Source organism: Phyllostomus hastatus, unplaced genomic scaffold (assembly GCF_019186645.2).
Source record: "Phyllostomus hastatus isolate PE091 unplaced genomic scaffold, TTU_PhHast_1.1 phas_scaffold_585, whole genome shotgun sequence".
NCBI classification, from domain to species: Eukaryota; Metazoa; Chordata; class Mammalia; order Chiroptera; family Phyllostomidae; genus Phyllostomus; species Phyllostomus hastatus.
Window position 1 is genome coordinate 20,655,334 of NW_025334037.1, and position 16,271 is coordinate 20,671,604.

Consider the following 16,271-nt stretch of genomic DNA (forward strand, 5'->3'; position numbering starts at 1 on the left):
TGACTCGGCAGACAGGACTCTGCGGTTCAGGGGCGGCTTGCAAAGCCAGACTGGTTCAAACCTCAGGTCGGCCTTTACCAGCTGTGCGTGCAGCCCAGCTCCCCAGCTGTTCTCAGCCCAGGGGCTTCCTCATGTTGTAATGAGAATAACAGGAGCACCCACTACCACGCTGCTGTTGTTGTTTTCTCATTTGTTTGTCCTAAGAATTAAACAAGACAGATACACAGTGCCTGGTACATAAAAATTACTCAATAAGTGGAAACCAGTGTTACTTCTCTTGAGTCTTGTCTGGATCTGAGACGCTGTTTTGGCCCAAGAGTGACAGGGACAGCGCAGGTTCTGACCACGGCTCCAGGGTGCCTGAGAGCATCATGACGTCACTGGCTAGAGCTCTGAACCCGTGAGGCCCAGGAGCCCAGACGAGGATGACAGAACAAAGGCTGATGATGACGTGGGAAGGACCCATGTACCAGGTCAGGAACTGGAGGGAAGCTCGCACCTTCCACGTGACTGGGTTCATCCTGCCACCACGACCTGCAAGCCCTCAGACAGGCTCACAGAGGGGGAACCTCCAGTGCCTAGTGTAGGGAGGTGACTTAGTGTGGAGGGTGAGAGGCTGGGCTCTGGGGCCCCGCTTCTGAAGAGAAAGCTCTCATTCACAAGCTGCATGACAGCAGGAGAGTTACCTACCACGGAGAGAGACCGAGTGTCCTCACCTGTAAAACGGCCGTGGTGAGAATCAACAACTTAGCGCACTAAGGGACATAGAACAATGCCTAGTTTATAATAAGTGCTAGGCAATGGCTTTTATCAGGGGCGCAGGTCTTCATCAGGAACAATTAGACGCCCAGGAGTGACTCCGGAGCTCACTCTGTGATGTGGCTGATAATCCCAATCAATATGATGCTTTATAATGATTGTTTTATGTAATTGGTTGCCTCCCCCAGGACACAGTTCTGTGAGACTGGGACCTTGTCTGCTAAGTTCACACCTTCATGTGCACTGAGTAGGTGCTCAGTTAATTAACTGAATAAATGGTTATGCAACATAAAAGTAAACAGCTGCCCAATCAAACCATTTTCAAAGCCCCTCCCCTCTGTACCAAATGGCCTGTCCTGCACCCTAAGGAGAAGTGGAGCAATGAATGACGAGTTCTTTGACAGCATAAAACCTTCCACAAAGAGTCAAACATTAATTCCCTAGAGTCAAAAAGCTCCAGCACATAACGTATAAAATGCAATTTACCATACAATACTTGTTCTGGGATGATGACCTCCTCATGTCTGGTATATATTTTCTTGTCACTTAGGGAACCCTCTCTTATTACTTTTCCTCCCTGGCCCTACAATGATTTTAAGGAAGGAGGGAAGGAAGGAAGGAAGGAAGGAAGGAAGGAGAGGAAGGGAAGGAAGGAAGGAAGGAAGGAAGGAAGGAAGGAAGGAAGGAAGGGAGAAAGGAAGGAGAGGGGGGGAGAGGGGGGAGAGGGGAGAGAAGAAGGAAGGAAGAAAGGAAGGAAGGAAGGAAGGAAGGAAGGAAGGAAGGAAGGAAGGAAGGAAGAAAAGAGCTCCCTTTACAGCCTTGGCTTAGTAATAATAAGAATATCAGACCCATTTATTGAGTATTTACTACATAGCAGGCTGCATATGAAAGGATTTATAGATAATACTTCACTTAACCCTCACAAAAATCCCCTGAAGGCCACTGTTAGTATCCCCATTTGGTAAATGAGGGAGCTGAGACTTACAAAGATTGAATAACTTTGTCCAAAGTCATGGAAGGAGTAGCGATTCTCTGGTTCCCCAGGAGGACAGCTCCACTAATCGATACACACAGCTTTTTAAGAGTGCTCGCTCTCGCTCTCTCTCTCTCTCTCTCTCTCTCTCTCTCTCTCTCTCTCTCTCACACACACACACACACACACACGGTTGTGGCTCAAGGACCAGCCTCACAAGTCACCTTCCTCTCTGATATTCTAGCCCACAAACATGCTGGGGCCTGGCTTATAGCCAGGTCCTCTGCTCTTCTGCCTCTATCCAAAATATGACTAAGAAGATAAAATGTATTAAGGGCCTATAATCTCCCCCTGTAAATCCTCCATTATCTGGGTTGATTTCCTAACCTTCTTATATCCCCAGACCCTAGTAAGAAGTGTGGCGCACTGAGCCACTCTGGATCTCTCCCGTGCTCATCCCCTTGGGAGGCTACGGAACTCAGTCTGAGGGCCAAGTTCAATAAACCCCACTTGGGGGGTCAGCAGAGTCTTTCCACGTAAGAAGTCAATCTTCCAGTTTGAGAAGCATTGAGAGGAAGCTTAATTTTGACTGCAGATATCAGGCACTCTTGGAGCGAGCACGCAGACTGCAGTCCTAAATGCCCTTCCCCATGGAAGGAACCAGGACTCGTGGAGAAATGGCTGGCTCCAGGACCAGAAAGCCAGGGTGCGCTTCAAGAATGACGCAGCAAAGCCAGCTTGAAGGGGCTTCCCTGGCCCAGTCTAGGACAATCTTAGCATTGACAAGGAAAATGGTGACAATGTTATGAAATGTGGGAGAAAATACTTCATCCGTCTGCAGTGCAGTAAAATAGAGAAAGTCAAATGTGGGAAAATGGTCATTGGTATATCCAGGTGAAAGGTATATGAATGGACGACTCTTTCAGCTCTCTGCAGATTTGAAAATTTTCAAAATAAAAAGTTGGGGGAAAGAAGACAAGAATCAGCTCCTTTCCCTAGCCTGGATAATCTGAGCTTACTGAACCATTCTTTCCTAGGCAGGGCGAGTCTTCTCCCGGGCTCAGCGACTTCAGGTCCTTTGTCATAAATTGGGTTAATCCTAATTACACAAACATTGTAAAGGACATGAGCGAACAAAGGTGCTGTAACATCTGCTCAGCGCTCTATGGGAATGCTCTATAACTCAAACATAAAAGTCTTTCAGAAATTTGCCTGTCACTTCTCCGTTCTTCTAAGGCTCTGTATGGCACACAGAGAAAAATGCCACCCCCTACAGATGGTGTTCAGCCGGAAGCCCTCCTTCAGAATGACAGGGTCCGAAAGGATCACTTGGGCGCCATCTACTGGGTAAATGCTTGCACTGCCATAGAGCTCCAGCCCGGTGCCACAGCCATAGGTGGCCACTCAAGTGTGGTGTCCCCTTAATACAGGCAGGCAGCACCCAGCACCAGGCAGACAGTCAACGAAGAGTGAAATAAATTACTTTGTCCTTTGAATTCCCCCCACATTAATTTCATGCCAATATGAGGTATAGGTGATAAGAACTTAATAACGTCATAACATTGATGTCTTCTTGTGGTTAAGCCCTGTTTCCATAGATGGAGTGTAAACGCATGGAGGGCTCACTGTTTCCCCTGGCGAGCAGCCCGGTGCTGCAGAGAAATGCTCTGTGCATGCAGGCTGTGACCGTGGACAGATAACACACACTGTGTGGAATGAGGCTTTCAGAGCAAACATCGTGGAATTGAACAAGCAAACTGAACTAACACAAGAGACAGAATTTGACCATTATTCTGTTTGTTTCACAGCATTGATGACCATACTCCAATTCTTTGTTTTTGTCTCTCCTGTCTACATTGCAGGTTCCAAGATGGGAGGGATCTGTCCTGCTTATCACTGTGTGTCCAGCACCTAAGATCACCCATTCAAGAAATACTTTTTGAGTGGATGGGTAGATGAATGAATGAAAGCCTGTAGCAATAAGCCAGTTTGGTGTCCTTGACAGAACCTCAATCTGACACATGTGCTGCATCACTGGTCCAAGCACTCAGATGTCGTAGAAAGCCAACTCTTACACTGAGGTTCAGCCAATGGGTGCTCTTTGGAAACACACACACAGGATTTCTTTGAGCGACTGTGGTCCTTCTGTCTTGTTACCATGTGCTTGTTACTATTTATCATTGGCCTCCTGCATGCAAACAGTCTTCTCCTTCTCTACCCTGTCCTCCAAACAAACCACTTACTCACACAGATGGACCGGAGTGTTGTTTAGGAAGTATTTGTACCCCTGCTCCTTGGGATGGAGTATACTTCCCCAGTGGACTGATCTGGGGCTCAGGCATGTGTAGAGTCCTTTTGGAACATGAGTGAATGTGATGTGGGCAAAGGCCCTCAACATGCCTGTGTGTCTGGTTTGGCCTCTAGTGCCTCTGCAAATCCGCCCCGGGAAGAATGCATCCAAAGCAGCTGCCGCCCCTTCGGCCTGGGCCCTGAGGCAGAGATTCCAACCCAGGTCAGCCCAGCTAAAATCAGCTGAACCTCAGCCAACCTACAGACTCATGACATTAAAAAAAAAAAAAAAAGTCTGTCCTTTTGAGATCACTTGTTACACACCAAAACTGACTAAAATTTCTGAACTTATTATCATCACCACCCCTGAAAGTTTCAACTTGAAAATTCTGTTCTCTGACACAATACCCCTTCTAGTTCTGTGTGCCACCGCTTTATAACCACTAAGCCTACTTTTCTACCACACAGAGACATTCATCCCTGTTTTCTCTCTACCAGACTGGTTTCTGGTTTCATGTCCTACTCAGCCTGGACAATCATGTCTTAGCAAGCTCTTGGATCAACCAAGTGATTGCTTCAATTCACCTCTGCTACCACACTGCTGGAGAGCATTGCCCACCTGCCCTGCCTGAGTCACCCACACAGAAGTTCCAGCTTGAACTGGGCCCTCAGTCTTGCTTGGACATGCTTTTTAACTTCTCACTAGCTGGTGCCTTTCCTGATTCCTGACATGGCTGTTTCAAGCCTTTGGCACTCTCCCTCCAGCCTCACTTCCACTCCGCACTCAGCAGAGATCTCACTTCCCACTTTTCAGAGAAAACAGAGCTTTTGAAGCGAAGGTCTCATAGTGCTGCGGTTAAGAACAAGAGATCTAGAATTGCACCAACTTAGGTATTTCCCTGGTTTGCTCACACCTGAGCAAAGGCATAGCTCAAGCATCCACTCCTGTCTAAAACCTCCCCTCCCCCAACTCCCTGTGATTAACAGTTCCCTTATCTATGGTGCTGCCTATGCCATACCCCAGTTCACAAGTTTTCCTTGGCTTCCCACGCACTCGGAATAACATCTAAACTCTTTACCTACTTTATCTACCTACAAGGCCATGCACGATCCAACTCCTGCCTGTGGCTCCAATCCCATCACATAGCCCTCTCCACCCTCCATATCCAGAGGAAGGAATCCCCAAAGTTGTCTTATATACTGCAATGGTCAGTGTGAGCTCCAAAGCTGTGCTTTATAGCTCTGATTATGGCTGTCTTAAGTGGTTCTATTTCTGGACCACCTATCTGCTTATCAGTTAAGGAGCCTATAGCATAACAATGGTATCAGTACTGTATTAGTTTGACCTATACGCCAGGCAAAGCACTAAGTGCTTTGCACACACGTCTCCTTTAATTCTAGAAACTGCACCATGACAGAGATAGCATTCTTCCCATTTTGAAGCAAAGGATCCTGAGATCAGCAAGGTTCAGAGACAGAGCCATGGTCACCATGCAAGTGGCTGGCAAGGCCACCGTTAACCCAGACCCATGTTACATCACAGCCTGCGGTCTTGACCACTGTGTCACCATGTCTCCGGAGAACAGCTGCCAAAGAGACCAGGGTGAAACCCCGCAGCTAATCTACCTAGAAAATACTCCACCAAAGTACTAAATTCCATTTTCTATAAACCACCTAAAATGACATTAATGTTTTAAATCTGCACCTGAGACCAGCACTTTAAAAATTACCGTATTTTGCCATGTATAATGCACACTCATGTTTTTGGCCCAAATTTTCAGGAAAAAAAAACATCTTTCATTTTAATGTTTTAGTTCAAGTATTTATTTATTTATATTTAGAAACAAACCAGATGGTTGTATTCCAGGATACTGTTTTGCATACAGGTGCTGTTATTGCTTTCTAGAGTTAGACTTTTAATGCATAAGCATAAATGAAAGAATTAAAAGCATTTATATAGATACAGAATTAGCACTATCAATATATAATACATGTTTTTATTTTCCCTGGAAAACTTGGGCAAAAAAAAGTGCACATTATACACGGCAAAATGCAGGATCTGTATTCTGGACACAGAATACAGATGCGAACTCGGGCTCACTTTGAAGCACCAACACACTCCTTCCCCTCCAGCTGTAATCGAGTTTCTCAGCTGCAGACCACACACCTCACCCTTTCCCTAAGACTCTTAAAATTCATGGTGCTTTGCTATGGTTGGATCAGACGGAGAACACCAATCGCTCTCCAGCCCCATCTCTGCGAACGGGGAATATCATTGTAAGAATAGAATTGCTCAGACAGTAAGACCATCCAGAGGGCTTCTGACTCAAACAGGGAGCATGTGAACTAGGCCTAACAAACAGTAACAGTTGGTACACTGCACCAGCTCCAGACCCTCAGGGGGACGTTCGCCATCAGAGCACCGCAGAGGGGAACCTCAGACTGAGGGGGGTGGCATTTCCACTCCATTTTCCAAGGATGGTCGAAACTCATAGGGGAACCCTAATAAAGACGAAGTAATCCTTGGAGATCAAGTAGAACCCTGAGGGTGGGAGGAACCCCTTTCCTGGGACAAGTGGCATGCTGACAATCGGATGTGGGTCCTGGGAATTGAACTCAGGATTTAAAAATTTACTAACAGAAATTCGTATTTAAAATGCATTGCAGGCTGAGCACAGTTAATGCCTCATTCACTGTGTGCTGATGGATGGTAATGCGGGCAGCTTTTGGAATGGACAGCAGGCTGGCTGTGTGCAGAGTGCCTTGGCTTCGCTCAGGAAAAAGGGGGGGATTTAAGGGCTGATACAAACCTCCTGTGGCCAATTCCAAGCAGATGTCCACAATCCACAACCAGCAGATGGAGAAGCACGTATTTGGGAGGGATTTTTATGGCCTTACCTACAAAGCCCCCAGGCCGCAGGCTTTCCAGAACTCACACCCCAGCAAAAGAAACCTCAGTCTGCGGCAAGATGAGACACTGAAACTGCGTGTACTGGAGAGGAGAGGCGGAGTGACCTCGGAGCGTACTCACGCATGCAGTCTCCTCCGTACCAGCCGGCCCGGCACTCGGCGCAGTAGATCCCCTTCACGTAGAAGTCGTCCAGAGTGCCCCCCCACGAGCCGTTGCGGCAGGTCTTGCAGTTTTCAAAGATGGTACAACCTGAAACATGTCCAAGAAGAAACGTGTTCGAGTCAGCACGGGCTGCATGATCAGTTCCCGGGGAGAGAAACTGTGCACCTTCCCAGGGCCTGGCGTCCGCTAAGGGCTCCTGGACCCGCACAGGTGCGGACGTCCGTTCTCGGGAAATGCTGAGTCACCGGACCTCGGTGTGAGGAGGGTGGGGAGCACCCTCTCTCTAGTCGGGGGCTGATGTCTTCAAGTAGCAGGAAACAATCTGCAGCAAAGGGCATTGTGAATGTGTCAGTACCGTGTGTTCTTTCTCTTTCTGATTGTATGACAGATTCATTGTGGAATATTTAGGCTATTCAGAAAGCAGAAAGAATGAAGTTAAAACCACCTAAAACAGCATCACCCGGAGAAAACCGGTCGCAGTCTTTATATATACACAAACATACTTTTCTTTTTTAAATTAGGCTTATACTATATACTGTACATTCTGGTTCTGTAACTTAGTTTTTCATCTAATAATAAAAGTAAATATCTCCCCATTTCGTTGCAGATCCTTCTGTGTCCTGCGCTGCTATAATCACAGCCTGCCGTTGGAAACCACCCTAATGTCTAACGCGGCTCGACCTGGAAGGTGTCAGGCTGCCCCCAGCAGCAGGCCACGCCGGAGACGGCTGAGCAGTTCCCAGACAGGGCTCATTTTTAACACACGGCCCCTTGAGGGCGGGGGGATGGTGAGGAAAGGTGGAGGTCGTTCAACCCGCCGAGCACGGGCAGCTGGGTGCTGGCCCCGGCTCTGCGCAGCCGCGTGTCCTCGAGCAGTTGCCCCTAGCTGTTCTCATCCGCGACACTGGGCTCAAAACAGTACCTGCCCCGCGGGGTTGTTTCCAAAATTGAATGAATTCCTGTAAAGGGCATGGCACATAATAAGAACCCCCAAAATATGAACTATTGTTATTATTATGCTTTTCCGCGCCTTCACTGAGCATATCGCTATTGCTGCATGTATTATGCTCAATTTTAATTGCCTATTATCTGCTTACCTATAGTAGAATAAAGTCTCAGACTTCATGCTGTTCAATACCATCTCCTCAGTGACTACTCCAGTATCTGCCACATACTAAGTATTCAATAAATATTGTTAGAGGGAATGAACAGGTAGGTGGATGGATGGGTGAGTGGATGGATGGCTACCGCAGGCTTTGCACTGTTTGAGATAGCCAGCGTTTCCTTGTTCTGATAGCACACTCCTTTGCTTCTGGCCGGGGTTAGGTCTTGTGGGCCTATGGGAATATCTGCAGTGTGGTTTCTGTGGGACAGAGACTAGCGGCCCTCTCTTCACAGACCAGCCTGGTTTTGCTTCCCTCTCCCAGGCCCTTCGCCCACCAGAGAAGAGTTGCTTATATGATGCCTCAAATTCATGTGGCCCATTACTGGGTCCCAGTGGGGTCCCTGTGCCTTCTAAAGGCCCTCTTCACCCATGTGCCACTTGTCCCTCTTTGCGTCCCTTACCCGCTGTGCCACTGAGGAGGCAAATGGGCCCAGAGTATAACCACAATGATCCTGCCAACTTTCTTGGCACGGGAACATCCAGGCCACTACGTGCAAGCCACAGAAACCAGCCTGGTGATTAAAATGAATGAGGCCCTATTCAAAAAGACACTGAGTAACTCACAGATTTGCCAGAAGGGCCAGAGGACCGAGTTCAGAGCCACCCAGCCTGGAGCCACATAGAAATGTCTAGCAAACTTGGTCCAGCAAACAAGGGCCCCAGTGCTGCTGGACATTCTGGAAGCCACCATTCACATCCCTGCCACTGCGCCGCTGGACCCCGACCTCCCTGCGACCATGGACACCAGCGCAGAGAAGGTCGTTGTCATTCACAGTGATAGAAAGGATAGAAACTTCACAAACCGCACTGAGATACCATTTCTCATGCATGAGGTTGGCCAAAATCCCACAGGACACACGCTCTGTTGCAAGGCTCTGGGAAAACAGTCCCCTCATACACAGCTGCTGTGAATGCCAAAGGCATGGAGGGAAACTTGGCAAAGGCTGGCAAAATGGCATCGGCACACTTTGACCTGGCAAGCCCTCTCCTAGGAATCTACCCCAAAGACACACTGCAAAATTACTAAATGATATGTGCCTCAGGCTACTCACTGTGGCATGACTGACATTAGCAAAAGGCTGGAAATGACCCAAATATTCATAAACTATGTCGATCCATGCAATATGGTCACGAGTAACTGTAAAAACAAATGAAGATGATGGCTTTACACTGTCAGTGAGTGATCTCTTGCACATACTGTTTTGTTTAACAGCTCATTTTATTGTATTTTTTTATTACCATTTATCCCCCCATACCCTCTCCCACTTCTACCCACCCACGTCCCCTGCAATCACGACACTGTTGTCCATGTCCATGAGTTCATTTTCTTTTTTCTAGCATATATTGTTAAGATCAAAAAGCCAGGTTAAAGTTAGCACTATTTATTGTATGCTATCCTTCGTGAAAGAAGGAAATAGATACGTAAATGTATAATATATGTATACCTGTATACGTATATGTTGGCTTGTACTGTAAAAATAGAAAACAGATGGAAATAATAAATCTATCTGTATATCGAGTAGGTGACTTACGTTACAGAGAAAAGAACTACAGACACACCTCGGAGATATTGCAGGTTTGGTTCCAGACCACCACAATAAAGTGGGTTATAAGCTTTTTGCTGGTGGAGGGTTTTGCCTTCAATTTGTAAAAAAAATGCAACATTTATGAAGTGCAGTAAAGCAAAATTCAATAAAAGAAGGTATGCCTGTGTATTGATCGGCTTGAAATCATAGCACTTTGTATATTTCTAGTGGGATATACTCTAAGGTCAATAAAAACCACAAAGAAACCATAACTTCATTCAGTGGTCTTATTGTTAGTCTTATAGGGCTTAGAGGGCTCTTGTTATTTTGCACAATTATATTATGCTCTAATATAAGATGAAGAAAATAAGTGATTAGCTTAGTATTATTAGAAAACAGGACGTGCACCATGGGAGAAAAGATATACAAATCTAAAATCAAAGAAGTAAACAACCTTATATAATTAAATTTGAACTTGGATATCAACAAATTCAGTTTTTTAAAAAAATACATATTCTCTAGCTCCACTCAGTAAAAAGAAAACAAAAACAGAAGAACCTGGTAGCAAGGACAATCCAACAGCAAGGAACACCTCACGTGCCCAGACCGAGTTCTCAGACCAGAGTTCTTTGGAGAAATGGCTGCCTCCAGATCTCAGGTGGAAAACGCTCAAGAACAGCAGGAAGCATCTTATGATTCCCTCTGGTAATCACCCTACTATTGTCTGTGTCTATGAGTTTTGAGGGGTTTTTTTTTTCATGCTTAATCCCTTCACCTTTTTCTCCAAGCCTCCCAATCTCCCTTTCCCTAGTACTGTCATTCTGTTCTCCATATCTATGAGTATGTTTCTATTCTATTTGCTTGTTTATTTTGTTAATTAGATGCCACATGTAAGTGAGATAAGATGGTACTTGTCTTTCTCTGACTGGCTTATTTCACCGAGCGTATTACTTTCCTGATCCATCCATGCTGTCACAAGAGATAAGATTTCCTTCTTTTTTTATAGCCACCTAGTATTCCATTGTGTAAATGTACCACAGTTTTTTTATCCACTCATTTACTGATGGGCACTTGGGCTGCTCCAAGTCTTGGCTATTGTAGGTAACACTGCAATAAACATATGGGTGCACATGTTCTTTCCAATCAGTGTTTCCAGTTTCTTCAGATGTATTCCCAGAAGTGGAATCACTGGGTCATAAGACAGTTCCATTTTTAATTTTTTGAGGAAACTCCATGCTGTTTTCCACAGTGGCTGCACCAATCTGCATTCCCACCAACAGTGCACGAAGGTTCCCCTTCCTCCACATCCTCACCAGCATTTGTTCTCTGTTGATTTATTGAGGCTAGCTATTCTGACATGTGTGAGGTAGCATCTCATTGGCGTTTAATTTGCATTTCTCTGATGATGAGTAATGTTTGGCATCTTTTCACATGTCAGCTGGTCATCTGTATGTCTTTTTTGGAGAAATGTCAACTTGGGTCCTTTTTTGTTTCTTTTTTGTTTTTGTTTTTTTGTCTTTGTTCCAGCTTGTTTCATAATTTCTTTCTTTTTTGTTGCATTTTTTCCATTACCACTTAGTCCCCTTATGCCACCCCACATCACCACTTGGGTCCTCTGCCCATTTTTTAATTGGATTGTTTCATTTTTTGGTGTTGAGTTGAGTTCTTTTTTAAATTTTTTAAAGATTTCATTTATTTATTTTTAGAGAGGGAAGGGAGGGAGAAAGAGAGAGAGAGAGAGAGAACATCAATGTGCAGTTGCTAGGGGTCATGGCCTGCAACCCAGGCATGTACCCTGACTGGGAATTGAACCTGCAACACTTTGGTTCGCAGCCCACACTCAATCCACTGAGCTACGCCAGCCAGGGTGAGTTGAGTTCTTTATAAATTTTGGATATTAACCCCTTATCAGATACATGATTGAAAATATGTTCTCCCATTCTGTGAGTTGTCTTTTTATTTTGTTGATGGTTTCCTTGGCAGTACAAACATCTTTTAGCTTGATGTAGTCCCATTTGTTTTTTTTCCTTTGTTTCTCTTACCCAAGGAAATTTTACTTCCTTTGTTTTCTTCTAGGGTTGTTATGGTTTTGAGCCTTACATTTTAAGTTTTTAATACATTTTTAGTTATAAGGGGGTGGTATGAGGGGGTGGTCTAGTTTCATTTTTTTGCACATATCTGCCCAATTTTCCCAACATCATTTATTGAACATACTGTCTTTACCCCATTATTTGTTCTTGCCTCCTCTGTCAAATACTAATTACCATAAAGGTATGGGTTTAACCCAAGCTCACTATTCTGTTCCATTGATCTCTATGTCTGTCTCTATGCCAGTGCCATGCTGTTTTGATGACTATAGCCTTGTAGTATAGTTTGATATCAGTCTGTTTGTTCAATGAAAGAATGAGTGAATGAATTCACAGCTTTACAAGTTTAACACCATACAGGGTATTAACTCCTCCAGTTCCTCCAGTTAAAAAGAGCTGAATTATGCCACTCTTAACAATCACAGCATCACGGCCTCCTGATGGCTGCCTGCCAGAATTCAAGTGTTCAGCCTGGTCCCATTCATGACCTCAGAAAACACAAGGTAACCTGAGGTCTCCCATTCGACACTCACCTGGGTGAATCAAGCATGAGTCACACTCGTTGTCCTCGTTCCTGCAGCAAGGGATGGTATAACCCACGACTTCCTTCTTTCCAGGGCAGACGCACTCGATCTGATCATATTCACAGCACTCCCGACACATGATGTTCCACTCGGCTCCAGGGCAGGCTTCATTGATGACTGTGTACTCTGAAACAGAAATCAGCAGGTAAGGACAAAGGTCCTGCAAGAAGGGGTAAGACCCGTAAGTACTCTACTACTAAAAAGCAACTTTGCCCTACAAATGACAGAGGGTGTCACCCTCCCTAAATGACAGAGAAGATCATTGCATTCTTCTAGGCCAGTGCCTCCAAAGTGAGGTAGTTTATCTCAAAGGGCATTCCACACTATCCATTGCTTCATAAACAAAATTTGGTAGAACAGCTATTCATTTTTATCTTATAATGAAAAAAGAAATCATGTTTTATAAATATATCATCTAAGTGGACTGACTCACATACACACATATATAATTTATAAACAAAGTATACATCTTCTGAGGGTCTATGCTCATTTCTATTTTTGCTGGGGTGCATCAGGTAATTTCTTACAACTACATAGGTGGTGCACTGCACAACCCCAGGAGGAACTACTCAAGTACACAGCCATACAGCACAGCCCAGAGATTCAGGCCATCAAAAAAGTTTGGGGACCAGTCTCTAGATGAGGCCATTCAAGTGCAAGGCTGATTGCCAAGTAGAGACCATGTCATTTCCTCCAAACTTGGCTCCTCCATTTTTCAGTGTGCCATTTTTATGGTATCTTCAAAGCTAAAACCAACAGAAAAGACAAAAACTATCTTAATTAGTATGTTTGGGAGAATTTCAATGTTTTACAAGGGTGAACTCATTGGCAGAACTTTATTCAGTCCCCAAATTCAACTGAGTGTTCTTTCCCATGAGAAAAAGTATTCCTTTCTGGGGAAATTTTTGTATTTCTTTTCTTAAAAAATGTACCTTAAATAAATGAAAAAGAAAAACCATCTGGCAAAACCTATAACAGGAATCAGCTGGAGGCTGCCCAGAGGAACCCAGGCTAAGAAACAGACTAAGCTTTGACTCTTCTTTTTTTTCCCCACTCTCCATTTCTAAAAATTTTGCACAAAGATGATTGAAGCAGAAAATAGGCCAGATATTTGGAGAAGAAAGTGAATCTGGTTTCCCCTTGAAGCCTTTTCTAAAAGCCCGAAGCAGGGACCTCCAACATGCCTTGTCGCCTGTTTAAACCAACCTTAGCAGCCATGGTGGCTTCTAACCTCTTGAATTTCATAGTTGAGTTTTCCATTTCCCACCAGTAAACATGGAAGTCTGACACAGAGTTGATCATTCTTAATTTTCCATGTAGAGCCATTTAAAGAAAGCATCACCATCTACTTCCAGCCTCGGGTCATAAGAAAAATTTAGCATCATCGAAAGGAACCACTTGAGCAATAAGGTTATTTTTTCCCCCGACAAACATTGGTGGAGCAGCAAAGATCCTCACACTGGCATTGGGGGAATGATTGGCATAGGTCACCAAGATCCTCTCACCACTGAGGTTTGTTTTGTTTCCCCTACTGCTCTGAGCCCCTCCTGCAGACACAGGACATATTTAGCTCAGCTTCCCATTTTTCTGATGTTGACTGGAGGAAGTGAGTGACTTCTAAAATCTAGATGAGAACCTGAAGGTTAAAAGTGAAGGAAAGCAGGAGAAAACATAGGGGTAAACCTCCACGATCTTGGATCTGGCAGTGGATTCTTGCATATGACACCAAAAGTATAAGCAACAAAAGAAAAACAGATAAATTGAAAGATCGACCCACAGAGTCATTTAACCACTCTGTTCCTCAGGTCCCCCAGTAAGCACAATGCTAAGATTGTGGGTGAATCGATTAATTCATTCTTTCACCCCACAAGTGTTTATTGACTATCCATTATGTTCCAGATAGAACACTGGGTGCCCAGATACAATGAGAAGAAAAAGAGACACCATCCCTGGCTTCCCGGAGCTCAGTTTTGCAAAGGAGTAGATGTTGGATAAATGACCCCCAAAACATGTAATCACTAACAATGGTAAGAAAAACTTAGGATGCTATGAGAATGCATGAATGGTCATAAAGGGACATTAGCACCAAGGCTACAAGACTCACACAATTGGGGCAGCAGATAAAATCACAGAGAGAAATCTATTTATTCACTTAGATGAGACCACTTCTCAGGAATATGGAAGTGATGGAGGAGGCAATGGTTTCAATGGTTTTGTGACTTGGTTCTTTCTCCTCTGATCTGGCAAATTCACCCCCTTCTTTCTCCCCACTGAGACAGGTTAATGTCCCCATAATATGAGAAATAAATAAATACATTAGTGAAATATTCTATAGAAATATTTACAACTGACCAGCTGAAGAGACTTAAAAACATAATAAGCAGACAAGAGCCATATCCTGGACTTTTCTCCACTTATTAGAACTATTTGCAGAAAAGGCCCACTGGTCATTTAGAGTTAGCCATACAATCACACAATTTTCAATATGGTGCTAAAAGCCAGGTCCAGAAACTAGGATTTAGAGAAACAACCAATAGCAGTAGAAGTTACTGAAGGTTTTCGTATATGTATGCTAAAGAACTTGAGCATTTGTTTAGCTAAAGTGCTTTTATGTATATTGTTTGTGCAATTTAATCATCAAAATGGCCTGGTGAGGTGGGTAATACATTTTCTTTTATCTTAAGAACCTCTAGTCCACCTCTTCACTTCACCAGTGAGGAAAAGGGCTAAGTAGGGAAGAAGCAAAGAGAAACGCCGAGGGAGCTTTTTTAGAGAAAGAATTCTGGGAGAGAGAGATGCCCACCAAATCCCAGGCCTCGTGAGGAAGTCTGCTGCTGAGGGGAAAGTGCCTGGACAGCCTCCAGCTCCACCAACTACGGGGGTTGGGCAAACTGAACTTGCCTTCCACATTTAAAAACAAAGTCTTATACAAGCAGCAAATGAATTTTATCCTTTCATGGTTTCCCTGGAAATAGAGTGGTCCCCTTTTATCCACAGGGGAAGTGTTCTGAGACCCAAGGCGGAAGCCCGAAACCACAGACAGTTCCAAACCCTATGCATACTATCCCTTTCCCTGTACAGACGAACCTTTCCACTTGCAGGAAGCAACGTATGGCTTCTCTTCAGCATATCTGCATTGCCATCATCACTACTCTTGCCCTTTGGAGCCATTATTAAGTAAATAAGCGTCACCTGACCACAAGTACTGCGATACCAGGACAGTTGATCTGATGACCGAGATGGCTACTATGTGAGTAATGGCCGGGTAGTGTTTATAGGGTGGAGACAGGAGACAAAGCGATGATTCACATCTGGGACGAGACACAGCCGGAGAGCACGCGATTTCATCACACTATTCAGGCTGGTGCACAACTTAAAACTTATGAATGGTTTATGTCTGGAATTTTCAATTTAGTATTTTTGAAACTCAGATGACCATGGGTAATTAGAACTGCAGAAAGTGTAACCGTGGATAAGGGGGTGTTACTGTAAGCAAATAAAGCAAAAAGAACTCATGGAGCACTGCACTGGGATAAACCGGCAAGCAAGTGCCTATAATCACATAGCAAAATCAGGGTTCTGGGCACCATACACAGTGGTTCACCCCTAATTCTTTCATTGGATAAAATATTTATTTTTATCTTGATAAAACACAATATGTTTTCATATAAAAGATTCCCTGTGAAAACTTTAAAAATAATAATAATAATAAAATCATAAGTAAAAGGAAAAAGTATTCAAAAGCATCCTTAATATTGTTGTCTATCCTTCATATTGTCTTCTTTCAATAAACATATTATATATATCCCCATGTA

General features: G+C 44.3%; 1 protein-coding gene across 1 annotated transcript in view; it reads right to left on the reverse strand.

The window, feature by feature from the left end:
* The window catches only part of PAMR1 (peptidase domain containing associated with muscle regeneration 1), a 63,773-nt gene that overhangs the window by 34,504 nt on the left and 12,998 nt on the right, over positions 1–16,271 (reverse strand). Inside the window, exons 2-3 of the mRNA XM_045825383.1 lie at positions 12,406–12,582; positions 7,053–7,181 (exon numbers count right to left, since the gene is read on the reverse strand). Of these exons, the coding sequence (XP_045681339.1) occupies positions 7,053–7,181; positions 12,406–12,582 (306 nt within the window). The remainder of the gene's footprint in view (positions 1–7,052; positions 7,182–12,405; positions 12,583–16,271) is intronic.